This window comes from Haliotis cracherodii, unplaced genomic scaffold (assembly GCF_022045235.1).
Source record: "Haliotis cracherodii isolate W230 unplaced genomic scaffold, xgHalCrac1.p SCAF_20, whole genome shotgun sequence".
NCBI lineage: Eukaryota > Metazoa > Mollusca > Gastropoda > Lepetellida > Haliotidae > Haliotis > Haliotis cracherodii.
Genome location: NW_027266276.1, coordinates 16,266,295 through 16,285,789, shown reverse-complemented (window position 1 = coordinate 16,285,789; position 19,495 = coordinate 16,266,295). Strand labels below are relative to the sequence as shown.

Here is a 19,495-nt window from a genome sequence, read left to right as displayed (position 1 = left end):
CTCAGAATTTAATTACAGGGATCTTTATTCAGTTTATGTGTATAAGTAGAAGGGGTACACCCCAAAGTTATATAGTATCTTACCGTTTCAGGAGCACGTGTAAATACATCCTTTGGCGAGTCAGATACTGTGAATGTATTGCTTGGTGTTCCAGAATTGAGAAAGTAAAACACCTTGTCACCTGAGTTCAAAAGTTCTTCACCAACTGGCGTCAATGGTGCTGCGCTCCCTGTAAAACGAGATGTTCAAAGTACAATGAGATATCGCCTTTGAAATGGATACAAACACTACCAAACATTAATTTGAGTCGAGAGTGAAGCTCAAATAAATAATGTGTTGCAAAAGAATATGTCTTAAATATGAAATGTGCTCTTTGTATGATATGTTCTGGTATACTTACCAACTGTAACTGTGGGGCTTGTAGGAATACTTGTTTTATCGTATTTCACAGCAACCAGTTTCACGTTGCCATTGTCTTTAGTCGTGATAGTGCCGTCACCCTTTGAAAGAAAACAGTCAGTTAAGCAATGAGACAAACATGCCTAGTAAAAATAAGTTTAAGACTTAACTTTGCTTTATTGTAGAATATATATGTTTTGAATACCATTGTGTTATAGCATATGGTCGTAACATGGAATTATAAAACGAATATCGCAATCTAGTCCATGAAATAACATTTACCAGTCATCAGTTTTTGTAATTTTAAAAAAATAGATGTTGCTACACAGGCATAATGGAAAGGCAGCACATGTTGGCAGATAGGATCTGATAAAGTGACATACATTGCATGATATGCTAACAAACTCACGTTGACATTTGTTCTGACAAGAGGGGCAGATGTTGCAGTCACAGTTTCAATCACTTCATCACTGTTCGTGAAGGAGACGAGACCTATCGACGGCAAGGTCGAGTCTATGGTTTGGTCCTTGAAATCATCCAATGGCACATCTTCCATGACGTTAGCACACACTGTAATAAAGAATAAAAGATATTTAAAAACCCGCAATCTTGGTCTAGGCATATGCTACTTCAAGAAATTAACCATGGCATTTACTTAATACCTGTTGTACCACTGGTTGTTGTTCCTGATGTGGTTGTACCACTGGTAGTTGTTCCAGACGTTGTTGTACCACTGGTTGTTGTTCCTGATGTGGTTGTTGTACCACTGGTTGTTGTCCCAGATGTGGTTGTTGTACCACTGGTTGTTGTTCCAGATGTTGTTGTGGTACCACTGGTTGTTGTTCCAGACGTTGTTGTTCTACCACTGGTTGTTGTTCCAGATGTGGTTCTTGTACCACTGGTTGTTGTTCCAGATGTTGTTGTACCACTAGTTGTTGTTCCTGATGTGGTTGTTCCACTTGTGGTTGTTCCTGACGTTATTGTACCACTGGTTGTTATTCCAGATGTGGTTGTACCACTGGTTGTTGTAACAGATGTGGTTGTACCACTGGTTGTTGTTCCAGATGTTGTTGTTGAACCAATGGTTGTTGTTCCAGATGTGGTTGTTCCACTTGTGGTTGTTCCAGACGTTGTTGTACCACTGGTTGTTGTTCCAGATGTTGTTGTTCCACTGGTTGTTGTTCCAGATATGGTTGTTGTACCACTGCTTGTTGTTCCAGATGTAGTTGTTCCACTTCTGGTTGTTCCAGACACTGTTGTACCACTGGTTGTTGTTCCAGATGTTGTTGTACCACTGGATGTTGTTCCAGACGTTGTTGTTGTACCACTTGTTGTTGTTCCAGATGTTGTTGTTCCAGATGTTGTTGTACCACTTGTAGTTGTACCACTGGTTGTTGTTCCAGATGTTGTTGTACCACTGGTTGTTGTTCCAGATGTTGTTGTACCACTGGATGTTGTTCCAGATGTTGTTGTTGTTGTACCACTGGTTCTTGTACCGCTGGTGGTTGTTCCAGATGTGGTTGTTGTACCACTGGTTGTTGTTCCAGATGTGGTTGTACCACTTGTTGTTGTACCACTGGTTGTTGTTCCAGATGTTGTTGTACCACTGGATGTTGTTCCAGATGTTGTTGTTGTACCACTGGTGGTTGTACCATTGGTGGTTGTTCCAGATGTGGTTGTTGCACCACTGGTTGTTGTTCCAGATGTTGTTGTACCACTGGTTGTTGTTCCAGATGTTGTTGTAGTACCACTGGTTGTTGTTCCAGATGTTGTTGTTGTACCACTTGTCGTTGTTCCAGATGTGGTAGTACCACTAGTGGTAGTCCCAGATAATGTTGTACCACCGGTTGTTGTTCCAGATGTGGTTGTTGTACCACTGGTTGTTGTTCCATACGTTGTTGTTGTGCCACTGGTTGTTGTTCCAGATGTCGTTGTACCACTGACTGTTGTTCCAGATGTGGTTGTTGTACCACTGGTTGTAGTTCCAGATGTTGTAGATGTACCACTGGTTGTTGTTCCAGATGTTGTTCTACCACTGGTTGTTGTTCCAGATGTGGTTCTTGTACCACTGGTTGTGGTTCTAGGTGTTGTTGTGCCGCCGGTTGTTGTTCCAGACGTTGTTGTTGTACCACTGGTTGTTGTTCCAGATGTGGTTGTTGTACCACTTGTCGTTGTTCCAGATGTGGTTATACCACTGGTTGTTGTTCCTGATGTGGTTGTTGTACCACTTGTCGTTGTTCCAGATGTTGTTGTACCACTGGTTGTTGTTCCAGATGTTGTTGTTGTACCACTGGTTGTTGTTCCAGATGTGGTTCTTGTACCACTGGTTGTTGTTCCAGATGTGGTTGTTGTACCACTGGTTGTAGTTCCAGATGTGGTTGTTGTACCACTGGTTGTTGTTCCAGATGTGGTTGTTGTACCACTGGTTGTTGTTCCAGATGTTGTTGTACCACTGGTTGTTGTTCCAGATGTGGTTGTTGTACCACTGGTTGTTGTTCCAGATGTTGTTGTACCAGTGGTTGTTGTTCCAGACGTTGTTGTTGTACCACTGGTTGTTGTTCCAGATGTTGTTGTACCACTGGTTGTTGTTCCAGATGTTGTTGTACTACTGGTTGTTGTTCCAGATGTTGTTGTGCCACTTCTTGTTGTTCCAGATGTGGTTGTTCCACTTGTGGTTGTTCCAGACGTTGTTGTACCAATGGTTGTTGTTCCAGACGTTGTTCTTGTACCACTGGTTGTTGTCCCTGATATGCTTGTTGTACCAATGGTTGTTGTTCCAGATGTTGTTGTACCACTGGTTGTTGTTCCAGATGTTGCTGTTGTACCACTGGTTGTTGTTCCAGATGTGGTTCTTGTACCACTGGTTGTTGTTCCAGATGTGGTTGTACCACTGGTTGTTGTCCCTGATGTGGTTATTGTACCACTGGTTGTAGTTCCAGATGTTGTTGTACCACTGGTTGTTACTCCAGATGTTGCTGTCGTACCACTGGTTGTTGTTCCAGATGTGGTTCTTGTACCACTGGTTGTTGTTCCAGATGTTGTTGTACCAGTGGTTGTTGTTCCAGATGTTGTTGTACCACTGGTTGTTGTTCCAGACGTTGTTGTTGTACCACTAGTTGTTGTTCCTGATGTGGTTGTTGTACCACTTGTCCTTGTTCCAGATGTGGTTGTACCACTGGTTGTTGTTCCAGATGTTGTTGTTGTACCACTGGTTGTTGTTCCAGACGTTGTTGTTGTTCCACTGGGCGTTGTCCCTGATGTTGTTGTTGTACCACTTGTAGTTGTGCCACTAGTTGTTGTTGTACCACTGGTTGTTGTCTCAGACGTTGCTGTTGTACCACTGGTTGTTGTTCCAGATGTTGTTGTACCATTGGTTGTTGTTCCAGATGTGGTTGTTGTACCACTGGTTGTTGTTCCAGACGTTGTTGTTGTTCCACTGGGCCTTGTCCCTGATGTTGTTGTTGTACCACTTGTAGTTGTGCCACTAGTTGTTGTTGTACCACTGGTTGTTGTCTCAGACGTTGCTGTTGTACCACTGGTTGTTGTTCCAGATGTTGTTGTACCACTGGTTGTTGTTCCAGATGTTGTTGTACCACTGGTTGTTGTTCCAGATGTTGTTGTGCCACTGCTTGTTGTTCCAGATGTGGTTGTTGTACCACTGGTTGTTGTTCCAGATGTTGTTGTACCACTGGTTGTTGTTCCAGATGTTGTTGTTGTACCACTGCTTGTTGTCCCTGATGTGGTTGTTGTACCACTGGTTGTTGTTCCAGATGTTCTTGTACCACTGGTTGTTGTTCCAGATGTTGCTGTTGTACCACTGGTTGTTGTTCCAGATGTGGATGTTGTACCACTGGTTGTTGTTTCAGACTTTGTTGTTCTACCACTAGTTGTTGTACCAGATGTTGTTGTACCACTAGTTGTTGTTCCTGATGTGGTTGTTCCACTTGTGGTTGTTCCTGACGTTGTTGTACCACTGGTTGTTATTCCAGATGTGGTTTTACCACTAGGTGTTGTTCCAGATGTGGTTGTTGTACCACTGGTTGTTGTACCAGATGTGGTTGTACCACTGGTTGTTGTTCCAGATGTTGTTGTTGAACCACTGGTTGTTGTTCCAGATGTGGTTGTTCCACTTGTGGTTGTTCCAGACGTTGTTGTACCACTGGTTGTTGTTCCAGATGTGGTTGTTCCACTGGTTGTTGTTCCAGATGTGGTTCTTGTACCACTGGTTGTTGTTCCAGATGTGGTTGTTCCACTTGTGGTTGTTCCAGACGTTGTTGTACCACTGGTTGTTGTTCCAGATGTTGTTGTTGTACCACTGGTTGTTGTTCCAGATGTGGTTGTTGTACCACTGGTTGTTGTTCCAGATGTTGCTGTTGTACCACTGGTTGTTGTTCCAGATGTGGTTCTTCTACCACTGGTTGTTGTTCCAGATGTTGTTGTACCACTGGTTGTTGTTCCAGATGTGGTTGTTGTACCACTGGTTGTTGTTCCAGATGTTGTTGTACCAGTGGTTGTTGTTCCAGATGTTGTTGTACCACTGGTTGTTGTTCCAGATGTTGTTGTACCACTGGTTGTTGTTCCAGACGTTGTTGTTGTACCGCTAGTTGTTGTTCCTGATGTGGTTGTTGTACCACTTGTCGTTGTTCCAGATGTGGTTGTACCACTGGTTGTTGTTCCAGATGTTGTTGTTGTACCAGTGGTTGTTGTTCCAGATGTGGTTGTTGTACCACTGGTTGTTGTTCCTGACGTTGTTGTACCACTGGTTGTTATTCCAGATGTGGTTGTACCACTAGGTGTTGTTCCAGATGTGGTTGTTGTACCACTAGTTGTTGTACCAGATGTGGTTGTACCACTGGTTGTTGTTCCAGATGTTGTTGTTGAACCACTGGTTGTTGTTCCAGATGTGGTTGTTCCACTTGTGGTTGTTCCAGACGTTGTTGTACCACCGGTTGTTGTTCCAGATGTGGTTGTTCCACTGGTTGTTGTTCCAGATGTGGTTGTTGTACCACTGCTTGTTGTCCCTGATGTGGTTCTTGTACCACTGGTTGTTGTTCCAGATGTGGTTGTTGTACCACTGGTTGTTGTTCCAGATGTTGTTGTTGTACCACTGGTTGTTGTTCCAGATGTGGTTCTTGTACCACTGGTTGTTGTTCCAGATGTTGTTGTACCAGTGGTTGTTGTTCCAGATGTGGTTGTTGTACCACTGCTTGTTGTTCCAGATGTGGTTGTTGTACCACTGCTTGTTGTCCCAGATGTGGTTGTTGTACCACTGGTTGTTGTTCCAGATGTTGTTGTACCACTGGTTGTTGTTCCAGATGTTGCTGTCGTACCACTGGTTGTTGTTCCAGATGTGGTTGTTCCACTTGTGGTTGTTCCAGACGTTGTTGTACCACTGGTTGTTGTTCCAGATGTTGTTGTTCCACTGGTTTTTGTTCCAGATGTGGTTGTTGTACCACTGGCTGTTGTCCCATATGTGGTTGTTGTACCACTGGTTGTTGTTCCAGATGTTGTTGTACCACTGGTTGTTGTTCCAGATGTTGCTGTCGTACCACTGGTTGTTGTTCCAGATGTGGTTCTTGTACCACTGGTTGTTGTTCCAGATGTTGTTGTACCACTAGTTGTTGTTCCAGATGTGGTTGTTCCACTTGTGGTTGTTCCTGACGTTGTTGTACCACTGGTTGTTATTCCAGATGTTGTTGTACCACTAGGTGTTGTTCCAGACGTTGTTGTTGTACCACTGGTTGTTGTACCAGATGTGGTTGTACCACTTGTTGTTGTTCCAGATGTTGTTGTTGAACCACTGGTTGTTGTTCCAGATGTGGTTGTTCCACTTGTGGTTGTTCCAGACGTTGTTGTACCACTGGTTGTTGTTCCAGATGTGGTTGTTCCACTGGTTGTTGTTCCAGATGTGGTTGTTGTACCACTGCTTGTTGTCCCTGATGTGGTTGTTGTACCACTGGTTGTTGTTCCAGATAAGGTTGTTGTACCACTGGTTGTTGTTCCAGATGTTGCTGTTGTACCACTGGTTGTTGTTCCAGATGTGGTTCTTGTACCACTGGTTGTTGTTCCAGATGTGGTTGTTGTACCACTGGTTGTTGTTCCAGATGTGGTTGTTGTACCACTGGTTGTTGTTCCAGATGTTGTTGTACCAGTGGTTGTTGTTCCAGATGTTGTTGTACCACTGGTTCTTGTTCCAGATGTTGTTGTACCACTGGTTGTTGTTCCAGACGTTGTTGTTGTACCGCTAGTTGTTGTTCCTGATGTGGTTGTTGTACCACTTGTCGTTGTTCCAGATGTGGTTGTACCACTGGTTGTTGTTCCAGATGTTGTTGTTGTACCACTGGTTGTTGTTCCAGATGTTGTTGTTGTACCACTGGTTGTTGTTCCAGATGTTGTTCTTGTACCACTGGTTGTTGTTCCAGATGTTGTTGTACCAGTGGTTGTTGTTCCAGATGTGGTTGTTGTACCACTTGTTGTTGTTCCAGATGTGGTTGTTGTACCACTGCTTGTTGTCCCAGATGTGGTTGTTGTACCACTGGTTGTTGTTCCAGATGTTGTTGTACCACTGGTTGTTGTTCCAGATGTTGCTGTCGTACCACTGGTTGTTGTTCCAGATGTGGTTGTTCCACTTGTGGTTGTTCCAGACGTTGTTGTACCACTGGTTGTTGTTCCAGATGTTGTTGTTCCACTGGTTGTTGTTCCAGATGTGGTTGTTGTACCACTGGCTGTTGTCCCAGATGTGGTTGTTGTACCACTGGTTGTTGTTCCAGATGTTGTTGTACCACTGGTTGTTGTTCCAGATGTTGCTGTCGTACCACTGGTTGTTGCTCCAGATGTGGTTCTTGTACCACTGGTTGTTGTTCCAGATGTTGTTGTACCACTAGTTGTTGTTCCAGATGTGGTTGTTCCACTTGTGGTTGTTTCTGACGTTGTTGTACCACTGGTTGTTATTCCAGATGTTTTTGTACCACTAGGTGTTGTTCCAGACGTTGTTGTTATACCACTGGTTGTTGTACCAGATGTGGTTGTACCACTTGTTGTTGTTCCAGATGTTGTTGTTGAACCACTGGTTGTTGTTCCAGATGTGGTTGTTCCACTTGTGGTTGTTCCAGACGTTGTTGTACCACTGGTTGTTGTTCCAGATGTGGTTGTTCCACTGGTTGTTGTTCCAGATGTGGTTGTTGTACCACTGCTTGTTGTTCCTGATGTGGTTGTTGTACCACTGGTTGTTGTTCCAGATGTGGTTGTTGTACCACTGGTTGTTGTTCCAGATGTTGTTGTTGTACCACTGGTTGTTGTTCCAGATGTGGTTCTTGTACCACTGGTTGTTGTTCCAGATGTTGTTGTACCACTGGTTGTTGTTCCAGATGTGGTTGTTGTACCACTGGTTGTTGTTCCAGATGTTGTTGTACCAGTGGTTGTTGTTCCAGATGTTGTTGTACCACTGGTTCTTGTTCCAGATGTTGTTGTACCGCTGGTTGTTGTTCCAGACGTTGTTGTTGTACCGCTAGTTGTTGTTCCTGATGTGGTTGTTGTACCACTTGTCGTTGTTCCAGATGTGGTTGTACCACTGGTTGTTGTTCCAGATGTTGTTGTTGTACCACTGGTTGTTGTTCCAGATGTGGTTGTTGTACCACTGGTTGTTGTTCCTGACGTTGTTGTACCACTGGTTGTTATTCCAGATGTGGTTGTACCACTAGGTGTTGTTCCAGATGTGGTTGTTGTACCACTGGTTGTTGTACCAGATGTGGTTGTACCACTGGTTGTTGTTCCAGATGTTGTTGTTGAACCACTGGTTGTTGTTCCAGATGTGTTTGTTCCACTGGTGGTTGTTCCAGACGTTGTTGTACCACTGGTTGTTGTTCCAGATGTGGTTGTTCCACTGGTTGTTGTTCCAGATGTGGTTGTTGTACCACTGCTTGTTGTCCCTGATGTGGTTGTTGTACCACTGGTTGTTGTTCCAGATGTGGTTGTTGTACCACTGGTTGTTGTTCCAGATGTTGTTGTTGTACCACTGGTTGTTGTTCCAGATGTGGTTCTTGCACCACTGGTTGTTGTTCCAGATGTTGTTGTACCACTGGTTGTTGTTCCAGATGTGGTTGTTGTACCACTGGTTGTTGTTCCAGATGTTGTTGTTGTACCACTGGTTGTTGTTCCAGATGTGGTTCTTGTACCACTGGTTGTTGTTCCAGATGTTGTTGTACCACTGGTTGTTGTTCCAGATGTTGCTGTCGTACCACTGGTTGTTGTTCCAGATGTGGTTGTTCCACTTGTGGTTGTTCCAGACGTTGTTGTACCACTGGTTGTTGTTCCAGATGTTGTTGTTCCACTGGTTGTTGTTCCAGATGTGGTTGTTGTACCACTGGCTGTTGTCCCAGATGTGGTTGTTGTACCACTGGTTGTTGTTCCAGATGTTGTTGTACCACTGGTTGTTGTTCCAGATTTTGCTGTCGTACCACTGGTTGTTGTTCCAGATGTGGTTCTTGTACCACTGGTTGTTGTTCCAGATGTTGTTGTACCACTAGTTGTTGTTCCAGATGTGGTTGTTCCACTTGTGGTTGTTCCTGACGTTGTTGTACCACTGGTTGTTATTCCAGATGTTGTTGTACCACTAGGTGTTGTTCCAGACGTTGTTGTTGTACCACTGGTTGTTGTACCAGATGTGGTTGTACCACTGGTTGTTGTTCCAGATGTGGTTCTTGTACCACTGGTTGTTGTTCCAGATGTGGTTGTTCCACTTGTGGTTGTTCCAGACGTTGTTGTACCACTGGTTGTTGTTCCAGATGTTGTTGTTGTACCACTGGTTGTTGTTCCAGATGTGGTTCTTGTACCACTGGTTGTTGTTCCAGATGTTGTTGTACCACTGGTAGTTGTTCCAGATGTGGTTGTTGTACCACTGCTTGTTGTTCCAGATGTTGTTGTACTAGTGGTTGTTGTTCCAGACGTTGTTGTACCACTGGTTGTTGTTCCAGACGTTGTTGTTGTACCGCTAGTTGTTGTTCCTGATGTGGTTGTTGTACCACTTGTCGTTGTTCCAGATGTGGTTATTGTACCACTGGTTATTGTTCCAGATGTTGTTGTACCACTGGTTGTTGTTCCAGATGTTGTTGTACCACTGGTTGTTGTTCCAGACGTTGTTGTACCACTGGTTGTTGTTCCAGATGTTGTTGTTGTACCACTGGATGTTGTTCCAGACGTTGTTGTTGTACCACTGGTTGTTGTACCAGATGTGGTTGTTGTACCACTGGTTATTGTTCCAGATGTTGTTGTACCACTGGTTGTTGTTCCAGATGTAGTTGTTGTACCACTGGTTGTTGTTCCAGATGTTGTTGTACCACTGGTTGTTGTTCCAGATGTTGTTGTTGTACCACTGGTTGTTGTTCCAGACGTTGTTGTTGTACCACTGGTTGTTGTTCCAGATGTTGTTGTTGTACCACTGGTTGTTGTTCCAGATGTTGTTGTTGTACCACTGCTTGTTGTTCCAGATGTTGTAGTTGTACCACTTCTTGTTGTTCCAGATGTTGTTGTTGTACCACTGGTTGTTGTCTCAGACGTTGCTGTTGTACCACTGGTTGTTGTTCCAGATGTTAATGTTGTACCACTGGTTGTTGTTCCAGATGTTTTTGTTGTACCACTGGTTGTTGTTCCAGACGTTGTTGTTGTGCCACTGGTTGTTGCTCCAGACGTTGTTGTACCACTGGTTGTTGTTCCAGATGTGGTTGTTGTACCACTGGTTGTTGTTCCAGACGTTGTTGTTGTACCACTGGTTGTTGTTCCAGATGTTGTTGTTGTACCACTGGTTGTTGTTCCAGATGTTGTTGTACCACTGGTTGTTGTTCCAGATGTTGTTGTACCACTGGTTGTTGTTCCAGATGTGGTTGTTGTACCACTGCTTGTTGTTCCAGATGTTGTTGTACCACTGGTTGTTGTTCCAGATGTTGTTGTTGTACCACTGGTTGTTGTTCCAGATGTTGTTGTACCACTGCTTGTTGTTCCAGATGTTGTTGTACCACTGGTTGTTGTTCCAGATGTTGTTGTTGTACCACTGGTTGTTGTTCCAGATGTTGTTGTACCACTGGTTGTTGTTCCAGATGTTGTTGTACCACTGGTTGTTGTTCCAGATGTGGTTGTTGTACCACTGCTTGTTGTTCCAGATGTTGTTGTACCACTGGTTGTTGTTCCAGATGTTGTTGTTGTACCACTGGTTGTTGTTCCAGATGTTGTTGTACCACTGGTTGTTGTTCCAGATGTTGTTGTACCACTGGTTGTTGTTCCAGATGTGGTTGTTGTACCACTGCTTGTTGTTCCAGATGTTGTTGTACCACTGGTTGTTGTTCCAGATGTTGTTGTTGTACCACTGGTTGTTGTTCCAGATGTTGTTGTACCACTGGTTGTTGTTCCAGATGTTGTTGTACCACTGGTTGTTGTTCCAGATGTGGTTGTTGTACCACTGCTTGTTGTTCCAGATGTGGTTGTTGTGCCACTGGTTGTTGTTCCAGTTGTTGTTGTGCCACTGGATGTTGTTCCAGATGTGGTTGTTGTACCACTGGTTGTTGTTCCAGATGTTGTTGTACCACTTGTCGTTGTTCCAGATGTGGTTGTACCACTGGTTGTTGTTCCAGATGTTGTTGTTGTACCACTGGTTGTTGTTCCAGATGTGGTTGTTGTACCACTGGTTGTTGTTCCTGACGTTGTTGTACCACTGGTTGTTATTCCAGATGTGGTTGTACCACTAGGTGTTGTTCCAGATGTGGTTGTTGTACCACTGGTTGTTGTACCAGATGTGGTTGTACCACTGGTTGTTGTTCCAGATGTTGTTGTTGAACCACTGGTTGTTGTTCCAGATGTGGTTGTTCCACTTGTGGTTGTTCCAGACGTTGTTGTACCACTGGTTGTTGTTCCAGATGTGGTTGTTCCACTGGTTGTTGTTCCAGATGTGGTTGTTGTACCACTGCTTGTTGTCCCTGATGTGGTTGTTGTACCACTGGTTGTTGTTCCAGATGTGGTTGTTGTACCACTGGTTGTTGTTCCAGATGTTGTTGTTGTACCACTGGTTGTTGTTCCAGATGTGGTTCTTGTACCACTGGTTGTTGTTCCAGATGTTGTTGTACCACTGGTTGTTGTTCCAGATGTGGTTGTTGTACCACTGCTTGTTGTTCCAGATGTTGTTGTACCAGTGGTTGTTGTTCCAGATGTTGTTGTACCACTGGTTGTTGTTCCAGACGTTGTTGTACCACTGGTTGTTGTTCCAGACGTTGTTGTTGTACCGCTAGTTGTTGTTCCTGATGTGGTTGTTGTACCACTTGTCGTTGTTCCAGATGTGGTTATTGTACCACTGGTTATTGTTCCAGATGTTGTTGTACCACTGGTTGTTGTTCCAGATGTTGTTGTACCACTGGTTGTTGTTCCAGACGTTGTTGTACCACTGGTTGTTGTTCCAGATGTTGTTGTTGTACCACTGGATGTTGTTCCAGACGTTGTTGTTGTACCACTGGTTGTTGTACCAGATGTGGTTGTTGTACCACTGGTTATTGTTCCAGATGTTGTTGTACCACTGGTTGTTGTTCCAGATGTGGTTGTTGTACCACTGGTTGTTGTTCCAGATGTTGTTGTACCACTGGTTGTTGTTCCAGATGTTGTTGTTGTACCACTGGTTGTTGTTCCAGACGTTGTTGTTGTACCACTGGTTGTTGTTCCAGATGTTGTTGTTGTACCACTGGTTGTTGTTCCAGATGTTGTTGTTGTACCACTGCTTGTTGTTCCAGATGTTGTAGTTGTACCACTTCTTGTTGTTCCAGATGTTGTTGTTGTACCACTGGTTGTTGTCTCAGACGTTGCTGTTGTACCACTGGTTGTTGTTCCAGATGTTAATGTTGTACCACTGGTTGTTGTTCCAGATGTTTTTGTTGTACCACTGGTTGTTGTTCCAGACGTTGTTGTTGTGCCACTGGTTGTTGTTCCAGACGTTGTTGTACCACTGGTTGTTGTTCCAGATGTGGTTGTTGTACCACTGGTTGTTGTTCCAGACGTTGTTGTTGTACCACTGGTTGTTGTTCCAGATGTTGTTGTTGTACCACTGGTTGTTGTTCCAGATGTTGTTGTACCACTGGTTGTTGTTCCAGATGTTGTTGTACCACTGGTTGTTGTTCCAGATGTGGTTGTTGTACCACTGCTTGTTGTTCCAGATGTTGTTGTACCACTGGTTGTTGTTCCAGATGTTGTTGTTGTACCACTGGTTGTTGTTCCAGATGTTGTTGTACCACTGGTTGTTGTTCCAGATGTTGTTGTACCACTGGTTGTTGTTCCAGATGTGGTTGTTGTACCACTGCTTGTTGTTCCAGATGTGGTTGTTGTGCCACTGGTTGTTGTTCCAGTTGTTGTTGTGCCACTGGTTGTTGTTCCAGATGTGGTTGTTGTACCACTGGTTGTTGTTCCAGACGTTGTTGTTGTTGTACCACTGGTTGTTGTTCCAGATGTGGTTGTTGTTCCAGATGTTGTTGTGCCACTGGTTGTTGTTCCAGATGTGGTTGTTGTACCACTGCTTGTTGTTCCAGATGTGGTTGTTCCACTTGTGGTTGTTCCTGACGTTGTTGTACCACTTGTAGTTGTTCCAGATGTTGTTGCACTAATTGTTGTTCCAGTTGTCGTTGTTCCACTGATTGTAGTCTCTGGATTGTTTTACGTTTTTCGGAATTTATTCAATTTTTATTAGAAACCAGTTGTACCTACTTCTTCACTTCGGCTGTATCATGCGAATACGTGTGTTTATTGTTTTGCATGTTCGAATTTTTTTTAGATTACATGTAATGTAATTTTATTATTCTCTGAAAACCAGCTACGAGAGGTCACACGTAGAGACCAGAGTAGTGAGTGAATTTGGTTTTACGCCGCTTTGAGCAATATTCCAGCAATATCACGGCGGGGATCACCACTCATTGTACCCATGTCGGGAATCGAACCCGGTCCTTCGGCCTGACGAGCGAAAGCTTTCACCACAAGGCTACCCGAGGTCAGAGTTAGAAAGTGGGCTATAATGCTAACCTGCAAGAGAACACAAGTAGAACACTAGTCTACTGTAAGGGAGGAGACTTAACATAAACATGGTAAATTCTCTATGCGACCATGTCTAAATGTTTTTGTATAACGTAAAATCAATACCATAGTGTTTCCGTTAGTGAATACCTTAAGTCAAGCGGTATTGACATTGTAGATTAGTTCAATCATGATCGACCACTTGCTGGTCTTTGTGGACGGCGGCTGATAACAGTGAATATAAAGTATGCACACATCTATATATAAGATGGCATGCTACGTGTTTAATATACCGATATGTGAAATAACCATTGCTCAGATATTGTTTACCTGTAGTTGTTCCAGATGTAGTTGTTCCGGATGTGGTTGTTCCGCTTGTGGTTGTTCCGGATGTGGTTGTTCCGCTTGTGGTTGTTCCAGATGTGGTTGTGGCTGTTGTTTCTGAAGTAAACATGTTTTCATTTTATATGTAGACGTTCTGTATGCATTCACAGTGCATGAAGCATAACAGTTTCTCACTTTCTCAAAGAGCAAATAGGAATTAGGTGCGGACCATTTGAAAGGGGAAATAAAACAATTAAATGTCTTCATTATTATTAAGAACGCCACAACAATTACAAATAATCTGTCCCTTAGGTATGATATAGCAATGACTTCTTAGTAAAGGGAACATTATAACAGTTTAGATGTGATATGCACCAGAGGTCGTGTCAGTTGGATAACTAGATCCAAAAACTCGATTAAATATGACAGTAAGGATAATAGACTTCCATGTTACTGTGACATGATGTACAACTGACCTTGATATCGCAATGATGTAAGTGAGGTGAAATTGGGTTTAACGTCGCGTCCAAGATTATTGCACTTATATAGCGACGTGCATGCACGTGTGTGTGTGTGACTGCTTGTACTAGTCCGGACTGATGCCGATTTATAGTGCTAGCACACTGAGATACCATGCCGCAGTTTAACATGAATACCCCACTCAGACACAGTATACTGACTCCGAGCCGACCAGTCCTTGTTTTAGCCCCTTAATGCCGAGCTCCAGACAAGGTAACAACAAGTACCATCTATTAATGTCTTTTGTTATGACGCAGCCGGGGATCGAACCCCGGACCTTCCGCTCTCCGGGCGGATGTTCTACCACTAGACCACGGAGGCGGTCCGCAATGATGTAAATATGATTAGCCTTCAATAATACTGCTACAGAGACCGTCATTGATATTACATTATCACAACACCTAAATGCATAGCCTATTACTCTGACATTAAAGATATTGGCCTTCAATAGCAGAATAGTTACTGATGTCACTTTTGTATGAGGGAATAATACTAAACCTCCTGTCTCATGCAACATGAAATGCACTTGATATTTGAAATAAAAAATGTCGGAAAAAATGTGTCTTCACCTGGCGCCTCATAACAAGCCTCGGATTCAATGTTCTGTATCTCCGAGGACGTAGCTCCTTGTCTCAGCGTTATCTTGACTTGAAGTGTTATTGTAGATACGAGTTCAAGTCCGTCTGGTAAATTGAAAACGGCTTTGTTTCCTTCGGCCGTAGCCTCCTGAAACCGAGTTAAGTGACATGGATGATAACACTCCAATCAAAACCATGACCAGCTCGAGGCAGCATGTCAAAGTTGGATATAAACAGGCTGAAGTTTGTGTTAACAATGTAAAAATACCTATTTGTGTTTTCATCCTGATTAATGCCTGGTCTGCAACGTCCTACTCTTTTATGCCCAAAGGATAGTTTTAGTAAATGAAACTCATGGTGTCTGCATGTCTGTGAAGTAGTAGTAGTAGTAGTAGTAGTAGTAGTAGTAGTAGTAGTAGTGGTAGTAGTAGTAGTAGTAGTAGTAGTAGTAGTAGTTGTAGTAGTAGTTGTAGTAGTAGTAGTAGTAGTAGTAGTAGGAGTAGTAGGAGTAGGAGTAGGAGTAGTAGTAGTAGTAGTGGTAGTAGCAGAAGTAGTAGTAGTAGTAGTAGTAGTAGTAGTAGGAGTAGGAGTAGTAGTAGGAGAAGAAGAAGCAGGAGGAATAGGAGTAGTAGTAGTAGTAGTAGCAGTAGTAGTAGTAGTAGTAGTAGTAGCAGTAGTAGTAGTAGTAGTAGTAGTAGTAGTAGGAGTAGTAGTAGTAGTAGTAGTAGTAGTAGTAGTAGTAGTAGCAGAAGTAGTAGTAGTAGTAGTTGTAGTTGTAGTAGTAGTTGTAATGTAGTAGCAGCAGCAGTGAGTGAGTATGTCTTTACACCGCTGGCAATATTTGGCACGGCAGGGGGACACCAGAAACGCATTGTTCCCATGTCGGGAATCGAACCCGGGTCATCGGCGTGACAAGCGAACGCTTCCAAAACTAGGCTACCCGACTGTCCCCAGTAGTAGTAGTAGTAGTAGTAGTAGTAGTAGTAGTAGTAGTAGTAGTAGTAGTAGTAGTAGTATACTGACCTTGATTATTTCGGATGACCCGTCCTCGTTCGATGTTTGCAACACGACCTTTTCCGTGTTTGTGGCGGTTATTGCGAGTGAGAAAATTTCTGCAACATTTCCTGTTTTTGTGTTGATTCTGAGGTTCAGTAGAATGTCGCCATTGACACCAGGAGTGGCTGTGAAGGAAACTCCTAACTGGGGTTTGTCGTTAGCGTCCACTAATATGTCATCTGCGGGAACGGTCTTCTTTTCACACACTTCAAAAGAAAAACGAGAAGACCACGAGGCTTTGTAGCTTACCGGCATATTTCTGGAATAGCACTAAATCATAAACAAGAAAAACATAAACGAACATATGTTTATATCCAACAGACATCCTTACCATAAGTATATGTTTGTTTGTTGTTTAACGCCGCTCTCAGCAATATGACAACTACATGACGGCGTTGTGTAAAAAAATCGAGTCTGGACCAAACAATCCAGTGACTGACATCACGAGCATCGATCTAAGCAATTGAGATACGACGACGTGCATCAACCAAGTCAGTGAGCCTGACCACCCGAACCCGTTAGTCGCCTCTTACGACAAGCATAGTCGCCTCTAACGGCAAGCATAGTCGTCTCTAACGGCAAGAATAGTCGCCTCTAACGGCAAGCATGCAAGACAGACAATACAAACTGTAAAGTGTGTTTTTATGTTTCTATCATCTGTCACAAAAGTGCTATTTGATCTCACTCAATGCTATGCAAACTTTATGACCACTAAATCATTAAGTATCGTTTGTAATGGCGTTAAGATTTTGTAAAAATGCTAAAACATTCGTCAAACCGATCACAATTCGAGTTATCTTATAAGAACGTAAGTACACATTACTGTCTGACTTACCTTCCGTTGTAGACGATGTAGTTCCTGGAATAGACAGACAGTCAGGATGTCATGAAACCACGATAATACATGACGCCTACCTATGGGGTATGTACGAATTCTACATGTCAACGTACAAGGGATATATAAATTTATCAATTCATCAATTCGCTTCGGAATCATAAAATGTTATTGGTGGTGCAAAGGCTTACTTTGTGTTATTCTAAAACCCAATTTATTCAGGACTGACGATATATCTTCACAAACTGGAATACTGGTCATCAAAAGTTAAAATCTTATGATGATGATGATGATGATGATGATGATGATGCGTTTAAGGGATGCTAAAATTATATATTACCTGAAGTGGTTGTCGTTTCGACTGCAAAATAAGAAGCTTAGAAGTCAATATGTCAATAAAACATTTAAAAGCTTAAAGAAATGACACACCATTAAGTGTTAATAAATGATAAGTCTCCTTTATTTGCAAACATTTCAGAGACATTCCATTTGTTGTAAACTTTAATATATCGCATGTGTGTCAAGAAGGACTTTGTAATTAAACCATTTACTCACCAAATGACGACATAAAGTTAATGGTCGCTAGTGTACTACAAGGAATTTGAAAGGGGCTAATTTTCAGAACATTAAAAGAAACTTTTTAAAGTTTTAAAATATGATTCCACTTTCTTCAGAGGGGGGCTCATTTGAATAATTTATTGTCACTCATCCCGTTTGGTAGATACACTTCTCTTTGTGAGAAAAAGCGTACAATGTAATAAATTCACGAACGGTTTTCCGAACAGCCTGAGGGAATAGGCTGTTTCAGCTGCTTATAACTATAGCAATGATGACGTAATATCACTTTTCACATAATGCTAATGTTGGAAACCGATTTGTTGCGTAAATCAACAGGCCATCGGTTAACCTTCCTCCTTTAGTAAGTTTTGTAATATACCTGTAAAATATGGTTTAGTTGTGGCTGTGGTTGTGGATGTTGGAGCTTCCGTTGTTCCGAACAGATTTGTACCTTCTGTTGAAGCAAATGTAAAAGGGAGAAAGTTACTATGCGAAAAGGGCACTGGCTAGACACTCTGGAGACGGTTTTCATCGATCTCCGTGTATTTAAGATCGTTATATATACTTCAGAATACTATCCATCCAGAATTTAGTCAATGTACAAAGCTAACCCTCGGACAAATCTGCGACACACAAGGTGGGATTTGAGCTGCTTCTTCAACATGTCGTCCCGATTTTTTTAGTGAGTGGGTGAAAGGGTGAGTGTGCATGGTTTTACGCCGCTTTCACCAATATCACTGTGAGGGACACCAGAAATTGGCTTCACACATTGTACACATGTGGAGGAGAATCGTACCTGGGTCTCCGGCGTGATTAGCGAACGCTTTAACCACTAGGCTACCCCACCGCCCCTCCATATTTATAGACTATTGTGTGTATAAATATAAATATCTAACCAAAATGAAATGATAGACTTTTAGAATTTGAAATTCAGATCAATGCGGGGTATATTATGTTTACACAGTATATGTAACCATGCACGTGACATGCATTTGTACGATCATGTGGACAAAAACGCGAAAACATAGTTTTCATGGAAGGTGTTCTGTATTGGCAATACAAACAAAACAAAACTTAACGTTTGGTACCACTTAGAGGGAATATGCCTTGATTAACATGGGTCTGTGGCATGCTTGAAGCAGGAAGATCCCTGTCAGCGACGTCAGTGACGAAAGGCTATTCCTAATGTTTACTAAGATACCCAAGTAACATTACAGATTACATATCTTACCCGTAGTAGTAGTGGTGGTGGAAGTTGATGTTGTTCCTGAAAAGGTGTAAGAGATTACATGACATACAATCTTAACGTAAACGTTATGTTTTCAAACTTTGAACTTAACATTGTAATACGTAATCAGGTAAAACAAAGAGAACTATTATATTTGCAGTTACGGATATTTATCTCAATTATACGGATATTCCATCCCACAAATGTATAGACATAACATTCTTTTGATATCTTTTCCTGCTTAGTGTGTGCATGCATGTTTAATACTTGCGGTACAGTACCTGTGGTCGTGCCTGTAATAAAGATGAAAAAAGAATTGGTATTCAAAAAAGGAAAATGTCAACAACCATCGTCATACTCATCAACATCGTCATGAGAAATACATATCTGTGGACTTTGTTCAGGTTAACCGAACAGATTTCCTCTTTCCAACTTTTATCATTATTTTCTTTTTATAAACAAAAGATATATACTATGCATAAGTTATAGTCTTGAGTTATAAAATGCAGATTGTTGTTGTACCGCTGGTTGTAGCACTTGTTGTTCCAGACGTTGTAGCGCTGGTTGTTGTTCCTGACGTTGTTGCACTGGTTGTTGTTCCTGACGTTGTTGCACTGGTTGTTGTTCCTGACGTTGTTGCGCTGGTTGTTGTTCCGGAAGTTGTTGTACCTAATTTTAAAATGTCAGTCACGTATATGTCCTATAGCACAATCTGAGCATATTCTGATGTTTGTTTTCATTCTACAAGGCATGAGCGGTGAAGCAAAACGGAATATCAGTCGAAAGATAAAATGGTTCATACTCTATTTAGTCGTTTTAAATTATCTACAAATTCGACCAGTGAAAATAACAATACCACTGGTAGTTGTTCCAGACGTTGTTGTACCACTGGTAGTTGTTCCAGATGTGGTTGTTGTACCACTGGTTGTTGTTCCAGACGTTGTTGTACCACTGGTTGTTGTTCCA

General features: G+C 42.5%; 1 protein-coding gene across 1 annotated transcript in view; it reads right to left on the bottom strand.

Moving 5' to 3' along the window:
• Positions 1-19,495, bottom strand: part of LOC139470044 (mucin-3B-like) — a 191,389-nt gene that overhangs the window by 31,132 nt on the left and 140,762 nt on the right. Inside the window, exons 197-208 of the mRNA XM_071252333.1 lie at positions 19,052-19,198; positions 18,811-18,822; positions 18,533-18,568; positions 17,681-17,755; positions 17,084-17,104; positions 16,744-16,767; positions 15,876-16,114; positions 14,844-15,000; positions 1,062-8,765; positions 809-969; positions 401-500; positions 84-229 (exon numbers count right to left, since the gene is read on the bottom strand). Coding sequence (XP_071108434.1) covers positions 84-229; positions 401-500; positions 809-969; positions 1,062-8,765; positions 14,844-15,000; positions 15,876-16,114; positions 16,744-16,767; positions 17,084-17,104; positions 17,681-17,755; positions 18,533-18,568; positions 18,811-18,822; positions 19,052-19,198 — 8,822 coding nt within the window. The remainder of the gene's footprint in view (positions 1-83; positions 230-400; positions 501-808; positions 970-1,061; positions 8,766-14,843; positions 15,001-15,875; positions 16,115-16,743; positions 16,768-17,083; positions 17,105-17,680; positions 17,756-18,532; positions 18,569-18,810; positions 18,823-19,051; positions 19,199-19,495) is intronic.